Raw genomic sequence first — 21,585 nt, forward strand, 5'->3', positions numbered from 1 at the left:
GCGCAGCAAGAGAGATGCTGTGCAAGAGCATTAGTTTGCTGATGCTTGAAACTATTCCTGTCATAGTCTGAAAAATGGTTCTGAGTGTGGCATCATGTGATTCATTGCACATATGCATCAGATTGGATTAAACAAGCCGCAGATTCTAATGATTACAATCCTTGCTCTCCTAATGCGTATTTCTGACTGTCTCTAACAACATTTCACTGCTCCACTATAAGATTATGGCTTAGCTAATGTATAAACCCTCCCGTCACACATTGTTAAGCAAGTTTTCTTAAGTTAATAAGGCATCTTTGATGCTGATTTCTATTTCTCATTTAACCTATTGTGTCCCTTATGGGGCACCTCACTAAGAAGGATGGCAAGGCCATATAGAGGGTGCACAGGAGATTCACGGGGATGATCCCATAGAGGAGATTGTGTAGTGGTAATGTTAGACAAGAAAACCCATGGATTCAAATCTCGCTATGGCAGTTGTGTAATTTAAATTAAACAAAATTGGTAATTTGAGCTTCCAGCAGTTTTTACAACAATAATGCTGTATTATTGTAAAAACTTAATTGGTTCACTAATGCCATTCGGGGAAGAACATTGTCTGTACACAAAATATTTTTGTTCTCAAAATATACGGTCAATTCACTACAGTGTAATCTTTGAAGCACTTTGAGACATCTCAAGGATGTGATAATAATAATAATAATCCTTGCATTTGATATAGCGCTTTTCATGTCGGGAGGACGTCCCAAAGCGCTTCACAGAATAAACTGTAAAGTGAATTGACTGTATATTTGTGGGCAAACGCGGCAGCCAATTGCGCACAGCAATGTCCCACAAACAGTCGTAGATTGAAAATAACCAATTTATTATTGTTTTTAGTTTTGGAGGGATTATTATTAGGCGTGTGGAGTAAGGAAACTTGCCCAAGGTTTCGCCCTCTGCCTGGAATTGAACTCAGGTCTCTCACTTGCAAAGCGAGTGCTCTAACCACTGAGCCACAGGACTCCACAGTCCAGTCAATAAGACATTATATCAAATGCAAGGATTATTATTACACTGGACATTGGATCTGCCACCCATGGTCAGGATGGTCTTAAGCATGATAATGGTTTTGCATATGTGTCAGACATCTAGCTGATCTAAAAATAATACGTCTTCAGTTCCATATTACTTGGTTGTTTTTACTGTCCTCTGAAATGACGTAGCAAGCCATGGCACTGGTTTAAAGAGAAAGGCAACTCCACCACTTTCGCAAGGCAATAAGTGTTGGCTCTGCCAGCATTATCCACATCCTGAGATGAGTATTTTAAAAAAAACAAGGTTTTGCTTTAAATGTGAGAAAATGGGGCTTTTTTCTCTAGATCAGAGGAGATTGAGAGGAGACTTGATAGAGGTGCCTGTCCTTATAAAGGGTTTGACGAGGTAAAGAGGGAAAAATGATATCCACTGCTCCATCAGTGGTCGAGATCTAGAGAGCAGAAATGTTAAGATAATTGCCAAAATAAAAGGAAGTGATTAGGGGAATATTTTTATGCAGAGAGTTGTTAGGATGTGGATGCCCTACCTGGACCCGTAGTTGCTGCAGAATCCATGCAAGCCTTCAGAACCATAGAACTATAGAAATTTACATTACAGAAGAATGCCATTTGGCCCATCGTGTCTGTGCCGACTCCCTCAAAAGCAGAATTAAATTAGCAGGTGGAATTGAATAAATACCTGAAAAGAAGAAATATTAAATGGTGCTTAGAAAAAGCAGGAGGATGGGAGGAAATTGATAGCTCTTTCAGAGTAAGTACAGGTACGATGGGCAGGCTAGTCTCAATGTGCTGTAACTTTCCATGGTTCTAGGTTATGTTTTCCTGCATTATTTGACCATGAGATTAATGATTGACTTTTTTGCCCCATCCACTGGTCACAGGACAAAAGGACCAGATGTTCAGGGTTCCAACTTTAGGATAGACACCAGGAAGTATTTCTTTACACAAGGGAAAGCAACAGCCTAAAGGTTGCCAGGAACGGTGGTTAATAATAATAATAATTAATAATAATAATCCTTGCATTTGATAGAGCACTTTTCACGTCTTCTAGACGTCTCAAAGCGCTTCACAGAATATACTGTAAAGTGAATCGACTGTATACTTGTGGGTGAAACGCAGCAGCCAATTGTGCACAGCAGCGTCCCACACACAGTCGTGAATTGAAGTGACCAATTTTAATAATCCTTGTATTTGATATAGTGTTTTATCACGTCTTTGAGACATCTCAAAATGCTTCACAGAATATACTGTAAAGTGAATTGACTGTACATTTTATGGGCAAAACACAGCAGCCAATTGCAGACATCAATGTCCCACAAACAGTCATGGATTGAGTGAACAATTTTTTTAAAGGCATTATTACTCCTGGAAAAGCGATCCGTCAATCGACTGACAACCGGGTTCCTACTTACTGCTAGGTAAACAGAGGCAAGTGGAGTAAGGAAACTTGCCCAACATTTCGCCCTGCCTGGGAATCGAACCAGGTCCTCTCGCTTGTGGAGCGAGTGCTCCTACCACTGAGCTACAGGACTCTACAATGCCAGGACAATGTACTCATTTAAAACATCCTGATGCTGTAATCAGAAGATGATAGTGTGGGTGTCCTGTAAGGCTGAGATCTGATAGACCAAAGAGCTTTCTTCAACCTAACCTCTCCCCATCTATACCATGTAATAAAAGAGAAAGAACTTGAACTTGTATCTTTCTTGTAATTTCACTGTAAGTAGAGTATAATGGCAGCTCGGTAAAAACAATATTGTCGATGGGAATTGCAAGGTGTTCCTTGACATTATCCTATGTGAAGACACTATATAAATGCAAGTAGTAGTGATGGTTGTTATTCTAAAATAAATCATTCAACTGATAATTTTGAACCAAACTAATCATAGACCAAATATAGGGAATCTAGCAAAATGGCACGACAGCAGTGAGAGTGGTGTGAAGAAGAGCAGCATTGTTAATTTTAAGTTGTAAACACTTCAGCTGGGGTATCAGTAGAGTTTTGAGTCAAAGTGTCCCTAAGCTAGAGATAGATCCTGCTCCTCATTATGCTGTAATGCCCTTGTTGGAAAATGATGCATATGGACAAAAGGTGAGAATGGAATGGGGCTTGACGGATCTCCCCTACGATTAAGAGTGAAGAATGACATCTCCATGATTGAGTCGTGTGAAGTTTGATCAGTTGAGTGAGAAAGGAGACAGCAGTGTTCACAAAACTCCCCCATTATGATTCGTCACTTGGGTACAATGTGTGGAGGGGGAGGGGAAGAAAACCCATATAATTAAAAACTTAGCGTTGAGGCCGATTCAAAGATTAACTCCAGAGAGATCAGAAACCCATGTGGGGGTGTTTCCAATCAGATACCCATGTCGGTATCTCCAATCAGACATGTACCTGATACAGATGGATACTTTGGCGGTTGTATTGCATTGTTTCCTCTGTTCTAGGGAAAGGAACATATAAGGGGCTTAATTTGCAATATCCAGAAAGGCTCCCTATGTGAAATTTGACATGTGGTGGGGTAATGTTGGATTCTGAAATTGGCAGCTGGTGAGTTGTGAATGTATAGCAACAAAGTCTGAAAAGGGCTGGTGGCCGTTTACTTTTTCCGGACGGTGAAAGCTTGGGATTCACAGTCTTATAATTCCAAAGTAGAAGTTGCAATTAACCCAACAAGTCTGCTTTGTGAATAATGCATTTTAGACCCTTTGTGTTTGCATTTTTGTCTTGTCACTGGATGTAGTGTTTAAAGAAGCCCCCGTCCTGACCCTCCACCTCGCTCGGGTCCAAATCCTTGACTGTCCAGCGCCTTGGGATGTCCTCATAACTTAAAAGCGCTATACAAAAATAATTTTGGATTGTATTGCAAATCTAACAACCAAATAGACAAGGAAACAGTTGTATAGGATATTTTGACCATGATGATACCACTAGAAGTGAAAATTAAGTCAATGTGACAGCATAAGAGTAATTTTTTTAAAACAAATATTTTCCCACCCTCCAGTTCTGCCCCTATATCCCAATGATGCTGCGTTAGATCTCTATCAGTAACACGTTATTGACAGCTGCTGAAACCAACACAGCCTATGACTCAGGCATCTATTGCAGGTCGATTGCTAAAAATAGCAATCTTTTTATTATTTGTTATCGATTTCGCATGACAGTATAAATATAGAACATTGGGAATCGAAGTTGCAGGCTTACATTGACCTCTAATCAGTCATTCACTGCATTCACTGCGCTGTTTTGGCTCTTGAAGCACTGCACAAAATCATGTTAATACACATTATTGAGCACTGCAAGATGTTACCCTATGTGAAGGGTGTTATATAAATGAAAATTGTTGTTGTTAAAACCTAGTAAATTTCACAGTTGAGTGCACCTTAAAACTATTAGTTAATAATCAAAAGGACTTTGTCCTTTAAATTGCTGATTGTATTGCTTGGTATACCTTGAATTTCAAACAGGGAAAACAGTGTTTTAACACACCAGGGTCTGTAAGTTGATCAACGTTTAGAGCATCAGTGCCCTGCCCACCCCCCACCCCCCCACTGTGACTTGTTGCTGCCTTAACATGGCTGGTTTTAAGTGAGAAGAACCATTTTGTGGGAAAATCAGTGCACATGTAGTTGCAGAGATGCTCAGTGTAAAAGTGTCTGAAATGGTAGGAAGTATATTCATACAGCAGAGAGAGAACAGAGAGCTGCAAGCAGACTATTGAACCAGCCTCCCCCAAAAGTTAAGCTCAAGTTTAGAACTATTTTACAGCATTGTCAGACTGCTTTCTGCTCCTGCTCAGACAGTGCTGTCTGTTCCCCAGACCTGGTCTAACTCAGCTTTGTTGTTTACGCAGGGTTATTTGAAATACTGTTTCCTACTCACACCCTGCTATTAGGGGTGGAAACTGATGGTTCCAAAAAGCCATGCCTAACTTTCCTCTATCTCTTATTGAAATTGGTGGTCACCTTTCTACATAAGCTTGGTTTTGACCTATCATTCACCTTTTGTCTGATCCCACAGATAACCACATAATCCAAATGTTTATCCTGGAGTGCCGCATTTCACATATTATTGTTTAAGCCGGGTGGCTGCATCTCAAGTCATGTAATTACTTCTGACAACCCTGCCACTCAGTCCCTGAAATTATAAAAGGAAACCACTTTCAAACTGGTTCCGATCAAAAAGCAACAATGAAACGATTTTGTGTGAATGACAGGAAATGGGTTTTGCTAGTATGCTATTGCTGAAGAAGGGATTTGGGCTGGATCGTCAAATGTAAGCTAGGCCCACAGACCATTGCATTAATCACGTGGAAGAGAAAGCCATACTATAGGTTGGCTCACATTGGTGTTATCTGTTACAGATGTGTTACCATGATGTGACACTGGTAGTTACAGGTCAGTATTAGTGATAGTTAATGCCAGTATTAGTGGTAATTAGTGGTCGACGGTCTCCTCAGTTCCACCATTCAAAAAATCCCAGCTTATTCAGAACTCTGTCGCCTGCATACTGACCCGGACCAATCTCCGTACCCCCATCTCACCAGTTCTGGCCAGGCTCCACTGACTCCCCATCACCAAACAGATCGACTTCAGGATCCCCACACTCGTGTTCAAATCCATTCACTTCCTGGCACCTCCCTACCTCTCCGACCTCCTCACTCCTCAATCCACCATCCGGTGCCTCCGCTCGACTGGTATCGCCTCCTGCTTGTATCTTGCACCCTCTGGCCCACCACCCGAAGACCCGCTAAGCGCTCTGAGACTCTTCCCTGCATGGAGGATGCGATATAAGTGCAAGTTGTTGTTGTTGCTGTTTGAAGCACATAGTTTGAGCAGCAGCAGCTGCTTACATCTCTGCACACCAATCAAGGTGGTAATTTCTTTATACTCTTCCTACCCCCGTCACTTTGTCATTTGTAATTTACAGCCATTTTGATAGTTAGAGGTCCATGTGGTATTGAAATATCTGAGGTTACATGCCTATACTGACCTTCTTAGGCTCATACCAATGTCTCTTCAGCTCTGGGTCTGACCCCTCAACCTTCCAGGCTTCTCTCTGAAACTCACTGAAACAGTACGCTACTTTAATGCCCAGTTTGATTCTTGACTCTCCTTTCTCCTTCACATCCAGTCCCTTACCAAGACTGGTTTTCTTCATGCCCGCCTCTGCCCCTATCTCACACCAAACCTGCTGAATCCCTTATCCACCCTTCCATTACCTCCTTTTCAAATGCAGTCGACTTTTCAAATGCAGTCTCCTTAGCTCCATCATCCACAAGCTGCAATTTATATTAATAATAATCCTTGCATTTGATATAGCGCCTTATCATGTCTTTGAGACGTCTCAAAGCACTTCACAGAATATACTGTAAAGTGGAGTGACTGTATATTGTGGGAGAAACCTGGTAGCCATTTGTGAACAGCAATGCCCCACAAACAGTCATGGATTGAGTGACCAGTTTATTAGTATTATTTATTGATTTATTTAGTGAGCAAGGGAAGGAGGGAGGGAGCGAACAAATGAGTGACGGAAGGAGTGAGTAAACAATGGAGTGAGCGAGTGATTGAACGAGGGAGGGATAATAATAATAATGACAACAATTCTTGCATTTGATACAGTGCCTTTTCACCTTTTTATCCCAAACTCCACCACTTCCATCCTCATCTGCAGCAAACTCCACACACCCATCAGTCCAATCCCTGACAGGTTCCATTAGTTACCAATCTTTCAGTCTCTAAAGCAGGTTGCTTGCAAGGTCCTCACCCTCACCTACAAATCCCTTCAAACTTCACGCCCTCTCCACTTGACTAACTTGGATTACCTGCACTTCCCCTGCCCTTTCCACAACATTATCTGTGGTCAAGCCTCCAGATTCTACACCTCTAACCTCTGGAATTCAATCCCTCTACCCCTACACTTTGCACCCTCTATCTGTCTTTAATTCCCTCCCTAAAACCTACATCTTCGTGCCTATGGTCACCTTTTACCTCCCTCGCTCCCTCTCCCCTGCTTGGCATCCGACCCGTCATTGTAAACTGCTCTGAGACGTTATCCTACTTGTAGGTGTTTCAATCACAAAATACAGTCAATTTACTTTACAGTATATTCTGTGAAGCGCTTTGAGAAGTCTCAAAGATGTGATAAGGGGCTATATCAAATGCAAGGATTATTATTATAAATGGAACTTGCTGTTGTTATACAATTAGGAAAAGCCCTCTGCATGAGATTTTCACTTGGCTTTATTAACATTACACAAGGATTTTTTTAATAAAAAATGTACGGAGCAAATAGAAATAAAGGACTTTCATCCAAGTGAACATCATCAGACGTTTAGTATCTTGGTTTATAGACCCAATCAGGAACGTGGATGTAGAACAACAAGCAAGAACAGTAGCACTGACCTGGACCAAGTCTAATAATATATTTATTGCGAGTTTGTACAACAATAGAAGTCAGCTTACTGTGCTCTGCATTCCTACCAGTGACAAGACTTTAAACTGTTGGGCTGTTTGCATTGCAATTACGATTGATGCTAAGCACAATTTATGAGACAAGAGAGCATCGTGTAAGTGAATATCAAATCATACTTTGACCTTCGTTCTCACGGTCTCCCAACACTATGTAGGGCAAGTCAACTACCCAGAGATGCTTAAGAGCAGCTTCAAATGAGTTTTCTTCTCTGTGGGGCATCTCCCACAGCACCACAATGAGATAGGAAACTTGGAAATATAAAGGATGTAACTTACTCTTTCACTGCTTCACTGCCTGTGAGAACATTAGTTCTCTAACTCATCCCTCCAACAGTCAACTTCATTCACATGTAAAAGCTAGAGATTAGCAGCACTGTGTGAACAGTTCAAATTCAGAACGTAAATGAATAATCAAGGCAGAGAAACAGTTCAACATGGAAGCGGTTGGATAATGCCAGGTCTGGGTTTAAATCACAATTGATTAGAAGATGAAGTGAAGATTACAGGAGGATACAATACCAGAATCAGATTCCCCATTGCTCACTCAATTGAGTGATTTCTGCTGGATAGTGTATATGTATATATTTGTGGGTGTGTGGTATGCGTGTCTGTATATGTAGGTGTGTGTGTGAATGTATGTCAGTGCCAGGTGAAGACAGGATAAGACTCTGCTCTGAATCTCTTTCACAGCTGAATAACCTGACATTCACTGTTCAGGCTTGTGGGACCATTCCATGACATACGTTAGCACTTTTGGTGGAGGGGAGAAAATCTAAACAAATACAATACAAAATTACATTTATAAAACGCCTTTCACGTTGGGAGGATGTCCCAAGATGCTGAACAGTTGGGGATTAGGACCTGAGTGGGGGGGGGTTGGGGGGGGATGATAGTGATCAGGGAGGGTGAAGGACAGAGAGGGTAGGAGGGTGGCCGAAGGCACGGTCGAAGAGTAGAGACTTGAGGTGTGCCTTAAAAGTGGCAAGGGAGGGAGCGAGGCAGAGGGAATATGGGATAGATTTCCAGAGGGTGGGGGCAGAGAGGCTGACGGCCTGATGGTGGGGCGGACCGGGCGGGGTTTAATAAACAAAGTCTGTTTATTTCAGCTGTTTCTAGCAGAGTTCCTTTTATTAGTAATAATTAGTAATAATCATCCTTCGATTTGGTATGTTGCCTTATCACATCGGAAGGATGTCTCAACGCACTTCACTGGATTTACTGTGAAGCGAAGTGACTGTATTTGTAGGCAAATGCAGCAGCACAATTGGACCCAGCAACGTCCCACAAACGGCCATGAAATGAGGGATCAATTTTATTTGGGGGATTGTTGGCCAGGACACCGGGAGAAACTCCCTTCTTTTTTCGAATAGTGCCCTGGGATCTTTAACGTCTGCCTGAATAGGCAGATGGAACATCGGTTTAACATCTCATCTGAAGGACAGAACCTCCAACAATTCAACACCTCCCCAGCATTGCATTTGAGCATCAGCTTAGACTATGTGAGGCCAAATACTGACGTGGGATAACAGAGAATAACAGAGCAATGAAACTCGGGGCAGTGGAAACAACAGTTTAGTACTGAATAACAAGTATGTTCTAGTAATTGCTGGAGATGGACCTGGACCAGTAAAATAAGTGACCCTCTCGCACTTTTTTAACTCCAAAGTTTTATTTTGAAAAGTGATCATTTTAATGTGTCCAGTAAAACCACTATTAATAACAAAACATAATGTCACTCCCCATTCAGGTGGGAAAGAATTTGAGTGTACAATTAAACAGGAGGAGGTTCTGAAACAATAGTAGTTGGATTCATTTTAACAAAAATGCACTGGATTCCCCCTTTTTTTTGTAATGGTGATGGGGTAACAATGAGTTAATATATTGGCAGCTAATCTTATGGGGTATTTTTTCGCCCCAGGAAATGTAATCTGCTGCCTGCTTTCAGATAACACTGGTTACAGTACAAAGGTTTACATTGTTGAATCATGAACTATTGAGCATTGAGGTGAATGTGTTCAGCATGGAATCAGGGGTTGATCAATTACCTAAGCAAGACCATGGAATCTAATGTCAACGCATCTATTTATTCTTAAGGACACAAGCGTTGTATGTTTGACAATAGTTTGACCGTGATTTGCTAATCATCCAATTTGTCTTTTCCTCCTTTTTCATACAGTTATAATTATACAGCGTTTATGGGGTTTGTCTTCATAACGTCGGTATAGTTTTTAAAACAAGAAAATCTGTAGAAATGAAATACATTGTACATTTTATGGTATTCATAAACACTTAATAATTTGAATGAAACAAATCATTATCTTGTTTATATGAAGCTACTGTTGACTGGATTGTTGAACCATATTCAGCTAATTTGTTGGAATGCACAATATGTCAACAGCTAGATTGCAATGCTATCTAATCACCAAGACACAAGAATGTGTCAACAAGTGAACAAGACTGATTGATAACCAGCCTAACAAAAGCCATAAAGTGAATGCCTACTATTTTTAATTCTAGTAATTAATAATAGCATTTTAATTCAAATAAGATGATTAGCAAATCACCATCAAACTTGTCAAACATGCAACGCTTGTGTCCTCAAGAGAAAATAGATGTGGTGACATTAGATTTTGTGGTCTTGCTTATCTGTCAACAGCTGCCTTGCTGTTGACAGATCAGAGAAAGCAGTCACTAATGGACAGACAGTGTGTGTGGCAGATTATACTGCAGTTACTCTGGTGCTGAAATTCCCTTCTTTATTTTCTGTTGCAAGAGCAGAAAACCAAGTTCCTCAGTAGTGCACTAGTAAACAATCCATAATTACTTGCAGGAAAAAGAACTTAATATATGTGTGTCCTATTTTACGTATATGTAATAATAATAATCCTTACATTTGGTATAAATCCCTTTCACATCAGAAGAAGATATTCCGAAGTGGTTCACAGGAAATACTGTAAAGTGGACTGACTGTATATTTTGTGTTTTGTGGGTGCATGTAGCAACCAGTTTGCACACAGCAATATCTCACAAGCAGCCATGAAGTGGATTACCAATTTTATTTATAGTGCTGTCTATTTAAGCAGTGCATTATTCAACCCACTTTGAAATCTCTTATAATAACTCAAAAAATGTAATCTGATCTGGAGCTAAATGTGTCATCTCTACAAAACAGCAAGAGTTCCTCAATAGCATGAACAAAGACTTAACAAATTAAATACAGTGTAGACCAGTTACAAGGCAGTGTTTGGGATCTGTAAAATTCTAACCCATGTTATTATCAGTAATGGGTTTCCCTGCATGTGTAGTCAAGGTTTCCATTCTAAAAGAGGCCCATGACCTGTCTGAGGGATTGCTTTGAAATAACCTGTTATTTGCTTTGTTTCAGTAATACAGATGTACACACTGTTGCCTCTTTACTGAAGCTATACCTGCGAGAGCTGCCTGAGCCTGTCATCCCCTACGCTAAATATGATGAGTTCCTCTCCTCTGCCAAACTGTTCACCAAGGACGAAGAGAATGTAAGAATTCCATCTGCATTTTCTCTGAACTGATCCTGAGATTTACACAAAAGCTGGCTCCATCCATTTGGACATTTCCTTCTTTCCTTATCTATCTACGGACATATTTAATTAACTTGCATGTGTTATATGCATGTGTTCTGTGACAAATGTATGTGTCACAGTACACAACTAGTGTGTATAGATGGATATAGCTACTGTGGATATCACTGACTGTAAGGAGAGTTTCTCACTGGCAGCCAGGAGTGGTGCTGCCCCTGTTATAAGAGAATCATGTGCCCTTTAAAATAAATTAGCCCAGTCAGATGGCAGTGAGCCTGAGGGAGAGAGCGTTTTTCTCTGTTTACTGTGATCTGTTACATCTTTTATCACTGAAAGAGGGAATGCCCGTTGCATGACAGAAATACAAACAACAAATTGCATTTATATAGCGCCTTTCTGGTCTGGAGGACGTCCCAAGTCGCTGGATAGATGAGGGTTTGCACCCAAGCTAGAGGTTGGATTCGGGAGGGGTGGAGGACGAGTAGAGTCGGGGTCAGGGGGGTGGGGTCAGTAATGGAGCATAGGGGGCAAAAATGGGATAATTTGGGAGGGGGTTGGCAGTTCAGGGGCAGCAGCCAAAATGCGCACGTCCAGACATGCTTCTGATCACAATGCATGAAAGGCACTGTAAACCAACTCCTATTATTGCTATAATTGTAACCTTGATTTCAAATAGCTGCATTTACCGAGTTATGAAGGCATGTATTCAATGATGTGTAATGAATCCAGCAACAACCTATTGAAGGTAACATCTCAAGTAATTTGGTGTTGACCTCTTTCCATTTCTTTCAGGGGATGAAGGAACTAACTAAACAAGTGAAGACACTTCCCCCAGTCAACTTCAACTTGCTAAAGTACACCTGCAGGTAAACCTGAATATTGTGTGTATATCAAGTGAATTGACCTTCGTTCAGTGATGGGATTTCGCACAAAATTATCTTATGGATTAAAAAATAATAACCCCTGTACTGTAGCACATTTCCCAAACCAAAGTGTGTTATGTGATAATGCATGTGGCCGGCAGTAGGAAGCAGTGAACATAGCTATATAGATATAGAACCTAGCTGCTCTATGTAAACCCTGTTTGCTTCTTCACAGGTTCTTGGATGAGGTGCAGTCTTACTCCGACATAAACAAAATGAGCGTTCAGAATCTAGCGACAGTGTTTGGTCCAAACATACTGCGACCAAAGATTGAGGACCCAGTCACTATTATGGAAGGTAAATTTCCATATCCGGACGTGAAACTTTTTCTTCTGCAATCAATCACAAAGAATAATGTTTATGACCCAACCATAGAGCTCTTTGCTCATTGCTTATCTATATTGTTACTGCTCTCTGCCCAGCCATTGGAGGGAGGCTTAGAGACAAAACCTGACCATTCTCTATTTAGTCGTACAGCTTGAGAAGGTGGCGGGGGCTGGGTGTTGAGATCAGATTCACTCTATTTAAATAACATTTCACATGGTGCAGAATTTGGTAAAGTGTTGGATTCAGACTTAACTTTGAAGTTGGTTTCCTGTAGTTTCGTAAAATGATATATAAAATCGGCTTCAATTTCAAAATTACAATTTAGAATTTACCCATTTCTAGACCCAATGAAATGCTATGTCAGTTGAGTAAATTTAGACCCAGTGGAAAATCTCTCCAAAGCAGAGCAAAGAGAGGGAAGAAAAGGGAACAATATTAATTTGTATCATATCTTTGTGCTCATATACGGTCAATACCAAATTTTAAAAAAGAAAGCCATCGAAATGTACAGCACAGAAGAAGGCCATTTGGTCAAACTTTTTGACAAAAACACCCATAACAGTCTGAGTTCTGATACTTGTATTGGAGGTAGTGATCTGACCAGGTTGTATAGTTACAAATGCAGTCCCGTTTAAAGGTACGGAAAATGTACTTAAATCTAAAAGAGAATCGAAAAGCCAGATGGAACTGATTTTTCTAACTGTATTATATACAAGAGACATCCTCTGCAACATTCCTGAATAGAATTACATCCTCAGCCAATACGATTCATACAATAAACCTCCTGAGGTATAAAGTATACAAACTGGCAGTGGTACTGTAAGATAAGCCACTGTGTTTGAAAGCCACTGCTGGCTATTAAAACTTAAATTAAATCAACTTTAATTAAAATGAATTGATATGACATGTAAGATTGCTTGGGGAATTAAAGGAATTCCCATGTATTGGAATATTGCATAATTATTGCCATCTGGATGTGAGTTTGAAGGGAATATAATAAACGACCTTCATGTCATGTTGTAGTCAGTTCAACAGGCTGGAAACCTGAGTTCAATCCTCACACAAGGGGCCAGGGCTGGGGAAGACGGGATCTGTTTAACTAAGCACTTTGGCGTTCAATGGGACAGTATTCAAACCATCAAAACACGCCCAGGAATCTCTTTTATATTCTCCATGATAGTTCACCTACAAAATACACAGTTATAGTAAATTCTGTGAAGCTATATCAAATGCAAACATCATTATTATAATAAACAAGTATAATTTGAAAGGATATAAATCACATTTGAGTACAGGAAAAGATCATTCAACCATTGAGCCTGTTCCACTAGTTTATTACAGATCTTTTAATCCCGATGCCCTGCCCTCAGGCGAGAATGTTACCAACTGAGCCAGGCTGACACCTGAGTCCCAAAACCCATGTTCTTAAACTGCCATCGTCTTAAAATTGAAGATTAACTTAAACTTTGAAACCAGTTTTAAATTAAGCTTTAGTTTGGAAACCAAATAATGAGCACTTGCCTTGGGTTTGATTCCTGGGCAGGACGAAAATGTAAGCAAGTTCTCTTACTCTACACGCCTCTGTTTACTTAGCAGTAGGTAGGAACCTGGTTGTTATTTGATTGGTGGATCATTTTTCTGGGTGTAATAATCCCTTCGAAAGAAAAAAATGTGGTCACTCAATCCATGCCTGTTTGTGGGACACTGTTGTACGCAATTGGCTGCTGCGTTTCGCCCACAAAATATACAGTCAATTCACTTTACAGTATATACTGTGAAATGCTTTGAGACATCTCAAAGACGTGATAAGGCACTATATCAAATGCAAGGATTATTATTAATGACAGTATCTTTTCAGGACTAGCTTGCAAGATACGACTGTATTGTATTCTAAAGTTACACACCACGCAATCTTAAATTTTAAGATGAAGAACATGAGAGATTTCAAGCTTAGTCTTTCGAAATTCAGACCGGAGAACATCATAGTTGATCCTAAGAAAGCGAGAGAGACAGTTTAATTTCCCTTTTAGCCTGTGGCACTGAGGCACATTGTATCTCTGCTACCAACAGCTTCTCTCAGATCAGCTAACTCTGCATAGACCTACGTAAACACCTACCTAAATAAAAAAAAGATTTACGTATTTACCTACGTAATTAAAAAAAATTGTTATACTGCTATTCAAGTCAGGAAGAATCACAAACTCATTCACAGGGCTTTTACTGTAAAGTGTAGTGGCTATGTATTTTGTAAGTGTATTTACAATTTGACCTAAGATGAAACCTAGGTCTTTGTGACTCAGTTCCAAACGGACAGCACGGAGTCCAGTGTAATAACTGTCATATGAGTGCAACCTGTAGACTAACCAATATGCTCTTCCAGAGAATTAAAAATTGATATCCCTTTTGCAGGTACAGTGCTGGTTCAGCAATTAATGTCGGTCTTGATAAGTGAACATAACAGGTTATTTCCCAAAGAAGGAGAGGAGATTCAGACCAGGCAGGATGGGTGCAACAACAACAATGAAATGCCAAAGAAAACCACAGTAACGTTTCCACAGCCTCTGAATAAAGAGAACAAAAAGCCAACGCCCGAGGCAGTTCGTCAGTGTTCCTGGGACAATTCAGAAACTTCACAAAGGGCAAGCAATGAGTGCGGGTCTCCAACTGCCCTGAACAGCAGCAACAGATCGGGGAGCCCCAGGACCAGCCTGAGCAAAGTGGATGTTAACAGAAGTCCACCTGTCATGGTGAAAAAAAATCCTGCGTATTCCAAGGGTAGTGGCATAGTCACCAACGGCTCCTTCAGCAGTCCTACCGAGAACCAGGAGAAAATGCAATCGTTGCCAAACGGAAGCCTGCAGGCCAGAAGGAACTCATCACTAAAAGGAACTGGGACTAAAATGGGGACCGGCAGTGTGCAGAATGGGGGAGTGAGAATGGGAATCTCCAGTGCAGATATGATGAATTCCTCTTTAAACAACCGAATTGGAAGCTGGATGCCCAATGGGTATGTGACATTGAGAGACAGTAAGTCCAAGGACTTGGGACTCAGTGAATCTATGCAACAGAATAGACTGTCCACCTATGACAATGTTCAGCAGCAATTTTTACTTTCAAACTGTGACGACAAGCAAAGCGTGGACAGTGCCACCTGGTCCACCTCATCCTGTGAGATCTCTCTGCTAGAGAATTCAAATTCCTGTCGCTCCTCCACGACCACCTGCCCAGACCAAGATATTTACGTGGGGAACTATGAGGACCCGGCGTTGGAGGGACCGGCACACGAGCAGTCCCTTCAGACGGAATACGAGAACAAGTATGAGCGGAGTAGTGGGGGCAGTCGCAGTAGCCGTGGGACTAATAGCAGTGATAACAGTGACACATTTGTCTCTAATGCTTCTACGGGCAATCACAGTGCTTTGCACAGTCTGGTTGCAAGCCTGAAGCAAGAGGTAACCAAGCAGAAGATTGAGTATGAAGCAAGAATAAAAAGGTAGGCACCTTTCAGTGAATAAAATCACTTTTGTTTCTGGTGCATTTTGTGCACATCGGGGGGGGAATGTGCTAGGAAATGGAACATTTTTCCATTTTAGGTCCGTGGTATCAGCATCAAACTCTGCAGTTAAGTTCCACACATTCTGCTGCTCCGTAAAGCTACTCAAACATTAAGCCTTAAATACAAATTCAGAAGAATTCCTTTCCGATAATGGGAATCCCTGATGATGGACATCATGTCTATCATTGGCACTCATACTTAACCCCATAATATATGCCTCAAAATTGTCTGGTATCTTATTGTCACCACACAGATGAGCTGACATCACCTTTGAAAGCAATACTTTGGCTGAGGTAGGTCTTAACAGTTGTATCCATTATCTACATGTGGTGCAAGCAAAATAAAATTTGCTTGCAAATAAATAGGAATAAGTACTGTTTATGTAAATTTATTAGAACATCTGAGATTTGTTTTCAGCTCATGTTACTATATTTTTAGAAATGTTGCTCAGTGTTAGGTGTACATCAATGATGCTGAGCATGAAATCGTAAAGAGACTTTCCCAGCACTGTACTATGTACTGCCTGGGCCTTGGCTTACAGGACTGTGGTTATGTCTACCTTGGTTGACTATGGACCTACAACTCCTGAGCAGCATGCTATTATAGTAATACATAAATATATAATGCCAACATTTGATATAATAATCATAATAATCTTTGCATTTGATATGCCGCTTTTCACGTCTTCTCGACGTCTTAAAGCGCTTCACAAAATATGCTGTAAAGTGAATTGACCTTATATTGTGGGCAAAACGCGGCAGCCAATTGCGCACAGCAGTGTCCCACAAACAGTCGTGGATTGAAAATGACCAATTTATTATTGTTTTGTTTTGGAAGGATTATTATTAGGTGTGTGGAGTAAGGAAATTTGCCCAAGGTTTCGCCCTGCCTGGAATTGAACCCAGGTGTCTCACTTGCAAGGCAAGTGCTCTAACCACTGAGCTACAGGACTCCTGTAGGATATGTAGGATAAAAAACCCTTTCATGTCAAGAGGACCTATCAATAATTATTACCTGATAATAATCCTTCAATNAAAAAAATAATAATTTGGACAATCAATCCACGACTTTGTGGGACCACTAGCTTATGCAGTGCATACCTGGAGAGTACTTCATGTTTTGATTGCTGTGTGCAATTGGCTGCTGCGTTTCGCCCACAAATATACAGTCAATTCACTTTACATTATATTCTGTGAAGCTCTTTAAGACGTCTTGAAGACATGAAAAGCGCTATATGAAATGCAAAGTTTATTATTATTTATCAAAGGGTGGTGACTCTAGGGTCGTGACTGCAATAATAATAATTTGGTATAGCACCTTATAACGTTGGAAGGACGTCTCATAGGACTTCACAGGATTTACTGTGAAAGGGAGTGACTGTGTATTTCTAAGCAAATGTGACAGCACAATTGCGAGTAGCAATATCCCACAAACAGTCATAAAAAAAGTAACCAATTTTATTTGGGGGGTTGTTGGCCAGAACAGTGGGAGAAACTCCCTTCTCTTTTCAAATATTGCCATGGGATTTTTAATATCCTCTTGAAGAGATGGATGGGGCATCAGTTTGACATCTCATCCGAAAGATTGTGCTCTGAGATGCAGTCCGGCGTGGAGGGCGCTATATAAATCCAAATAGTTGTTGTTGCCTGTGACAATGCAACATCCCTCCCAGTGCTGGATTGGAATGTCACCTTAGACTATGTGAGTTCAAGTCCTGACATGGGATTTGAACCCACACAACCTTCTGATTCAGAGGATAAACTTCTGCCATTGAGCCAAAATGATTGTATAGGGTGGGTGGTGATTAGAAAGGTCCTACTGGTCAGGTTTAGGTTAAGCAACCTCTAGTTTATGCAGTGCATGCCTGGAGAGCACTTCATGTTTTGATTGGATAAACAGTATCAAAATAGGGTTTGATCAAGTCTGTTTCTACTTCTGAACATACTTACACACCTATCATTTTAAACAAGTTTTGTAAAAAAATATATTTCCAGACATCACTATTCACTGTAACGTATCTCTCTCTGGCTCCAGACCTCAATTTTTATATATTTAAATGCAACATGGGCGCTCAGACAGAGACAGCTACAACTAGGGGCTGATGTCTCACAAACAAGTTGCCATTACTTGCTTTTCTAAATCAGCCTCGTTCAGGTAGTACTCTTGTCTCTCATTCAGAAGTTTGTGGGTTCATGCCCTCTGATGGGACTTTGAACTCACAAGCTAGGCTGGTTGGGAGAGCTGCATTGTTGGATGAAATGTTAAATGGAGGTCCCATCTGCCTGTTCAAATGAACGTTAAAAATCCTATGGCACTCTTCGGAAAAGAGAAGGGATTTTTTTCCTGGTGTCCTGGCCAACATTCCTGCCAGATAAACTTGGCTGTTTGCTTCATCGCTGTTTGTCGGACATTGCTGTGATTATTTGGCTACGTTTTCTCACATAAAATGTAGTCACTGCACTTTAAAGCCCTTGAAGCTTTTTGAGACATCCTTCTGATGTGAAAGGCTATTTAAAATGCAACAATTATTATTAGTAGTATTTTCTATGCCAGTTAACCATGACAGTAAGATGCCAGCAGGATGACAGAGAACGCATGTTGACTTGAGAACAGAGGCAGACCAATCTATAGCATTGAACGGACATATTTCTTGGTATTTGCTTGATGCAAACTTTATATTTTAAAATGTAAACTAGTGTCGTCATCTACTCCAAAAATATATCTTAGCCCCAATCTCACAAAAGCATTTCCATAATCTTAACTGTATGACATTTTCCAATTACCACATAATCTTTCTCTCTTGAGTGAGGTTGTCAATTTATTAATAATAAGAACAATCCTTAAATTTGGTGTCACCCTTTCACATCGGAAGGAAGTCCCAAAGCGTTTCATGTGATTTATTGTGAAGTGTTTCTTTGTGTTTTTGACTGTTTTTTGTGGGCTAACTCTGCATTTGAGGTTTGGGAACCAATACCCACTGAAGCTGGGAAAAATTACTTATTTTAATATTATTTTCTTTTTAAAACAAATTAATGAAGTTCAAACAACCACACTTTTCTGGATGTTCTGAAGTAGAACTGGACTAAACTTGGTGCACCTATACCAGTTTACATGGAAAAGTTTCTTTTTGTTAAGAAAAGTTGTGTTAAAATTGTGTAATAATAATAATAATAATCCTTGCATTTGATATAGCGCTTTTCACGTCTTCTAGACGTCCCAAAGCGCTTCACAGAATATATTGTAAAGTGAATTGATTGTATATTTGTGGGCGAACGCGGCAGCCAATTGCGCACAGCAATGTCCCACAAACAGTCGTGGATTGAAAATGACCAATTTATTATTGTTTTGTTTTGGAGGGATTATTATTAGGCGTATACATAGATGTAGAGAAAGACATAATAAACTGGCAGGACATCCTGGATGGGCTGAAGGGCCTCCTCCTGCCTATTATATTCCTGTAACTATTGTATATGCCATATGGATATATATCCACTGTGTTGAAATAATCATCTTAAACTGACTGTCCAAAATGAATACCACGAACTTTCGGTCCACATCTACCCATCACATTTAACTCACACAATCTAGGCTGATGCTCCAAAACAGTGCTGGAGTGTGCTGTATTGTTGCATGAGACATTAAAAAAAATCACGGTCACATCTTTCTGTTCAGGTGGCTGTTAAAGATCCCGTTGGTACTATTTTGAAGGAGAAGGGAGTTTCTCCCTGGTGTCCTAACCAACAAGCCCGCAGATAAAATTAATCACTCACTACATCGCCTATAACCCACAAACAGCCAATGAAGTGAATGACTTCACTGAAGGCAATTGGTTTCTCCCCACAAAATACACAGTTCCTACACTTTACAATAAATCCTGTGAAGCGTTTTGAGACGTCCTCCTGACATGCAAGGCTTTGTATCAAATGCCGGTATTATTATTGGGATTATTATTATTATTCATCAGCATTGAGTATTTTGCCACTTTCTTGCTTATTTGTAATTAATCACTAATTTTATGCTGTTATCAGTGTGGAGCAGAAGAATGTAGAGCTGGAGTCTGAATTGATGGTGCTGCATGAAGAGCTGGACCAGGAGAGGAAGAAGTACACCATGGTGGAAATCAAAATGAGGAACACCGAACGTGCCCGGGAGGATGCGGAGAAACGGAATGAAATGTTACAGAAGGAAATGGAGCAATTTTTCTCAACGTTTGGAGATCTGACTGTGGAGCCAAGAAGGCCAGAGAGGAATAATACCATCTGGATACAATAAAGGTCAAAGCATTGAGACTGTGGCTATAGAGTACAAAACCAGGTGACTGGTCACCTGTCTGGAGATAGCACTCAATAACATTAAACACGTTGGAGGAAAAGAAAGTACATTTCAACATGAGTTGCCAGTATTTTAGTTGTGTACTTACCACGTTACTATAACCTATAAACTCCCATGTAATTATGTTACTGTTAAGTGTTACAGCTGGTTGTGTATATAGCTTAAAAACAAAATCAGTGGCATCTGTAAGACTATGTATTTCAAAGCAAAACAGGAAACCTTTAATGAAAGTCTTGTATTTAAACTGCAGAAATTAATATTGTTGTGTCGCAATTAAGCTTTTTATCGAGGCTTTTACCTTGCACTTAATGTAAGCTATTTTTTAGCATCGTGGTATGGTTGGGTTTTTTTGTAATTAAATTTTTTTTGAAAACTGCCCGCGCCCCCCCCCCCCCTCCTCCCCATCCCTTTTTCTTGCAGGGGATGAGAGAATCCTGAGAGGTCCAGAGGCGATTCGGAAGAGGGATTCTAAATATTGACTTGTGTGATGCCGCTTTACTTGCTTTACCATTTTACTTGTTCATGACCAAAAAAATGTGTACATATTTTATAAAAAATATAACAGATGGATTACCTAAACCTCCTTCTTGGTGTGTTGCTTTGTTCCATAATGCCGTATTGTCATACTCAGCAGAGTACACTAACAGCAATTTACATTTGTATATCATCTTTCACATCTGGAGGGCATCCCAAAGCACTTCAAGCAACTCACTGGGAGCCTGAATTGGGAGGGGAAGAGGGTGGGGGAGGGGGGCTGAGATGGAGTGGTGGTGAGGATAAGAAAGTTGACTGAAACCTGTGGTTGAAGGGATTGGTCTTAAAGGGAGATTTGAAGGTACGAAGAGGGAGATGGCAATACAGTGGGACCCTGTGATGGAGTTTCAGAGGGTGGGGGAGGATGAAGCAGACCAGTGTTTGCTTAACGGAGAGAGCAGCCTGGGGCAATAGGTCGCAGGAAGTCACAAAAGTAAGGAGGGTTGAAGCCATGGAGGCATCAGAAGATGAGGATGAGAATCATGAATTTGATTCACTGGGGAATGGGAAGCCAATGGAGCTGAGTGAAGTTGGGGGTGACAGGCTTGAAGATCCCAGTGCAGGAGAGGACATAGAATGCAGAATTCTGGATAGTTTGTAGCTTGTGGAGAGAGAAACGGACAAATTCAGTGAGAAGCCCAATGCAATAGTCAAAGATAGATTTTTTTTCTGATCAGCTGGGTGTCTGATACATTCGGAAACTTATCACCGTGCTTAAGAGTATCCAAACCAAACAGTGTTCCATGATTCCCACCAATACATGGAAATTCCTGAGGCATTTATTGGAATGGAATACGCACTTCCTGGAGGGACACATCCTGCTTACTTAATTCCTGAGAGTA

At 40.6% G+C, this 21,585-nt stretch overlaps 1 protein-coding gene across 1 annotated transcript in view; it reads left to right on the forward strand.

The window, feature by feature from the left end:
- The window catches only part of arhgap24 (Rho GTPase activating protein 24), a 153,605-nt gene extending 132,829 nt beyond the window's left edge, over positions 1 to 20,776 (forward strand). Inside the window, exons 6-10 of the mRNA XM_007896953.2 lie at positions 10,897 to 11,029; positions 11,864 to 11,937; positions 12,170 to 12,291; positions 14,731 to 15,814; positions 19,906 to 20,776. Coding sequence (XP_007895144.1) covers positions 10,897 to 11,029; positions 11,864 to 11,937; positions 12,170 to 12,291; positions 14,731 to 15,814; positions 19,906 to 20,149 — 1,657 coding nt within the window. The 3' untranslated portion in view covers positions 20,150 to 20,776. The remainder of the gene's footprint in view (positions 1 to 10,896; positions 11,030 to 11,863; positions 11,938 to 12,169; positions 12,292 to 14,730; positions 15,815 to 19,905) is intronic.
- The last annotated feature ends 809 nt before the right edge of the window (positions 20,777 to 21,585 follow it).

This window comes from Callorhinchus milii, unplaced genomic scaffold (genome assembly GCF_018977255.1).
Source record: "Callorhinchus milii isolate IMCB2004 unplaced genomic scaffold, IMCB_Cmil_1.0 Scaffold1, whole genome shotgun sequence".
In the NCBI taxonomy this organism is placed as follows: Eukaryota; Metazoa; Chordata; class Chondrichthyes; order Chimaeriformes; family Callorhinchidae; genus Callorhinchus; species Callorhinchus milii.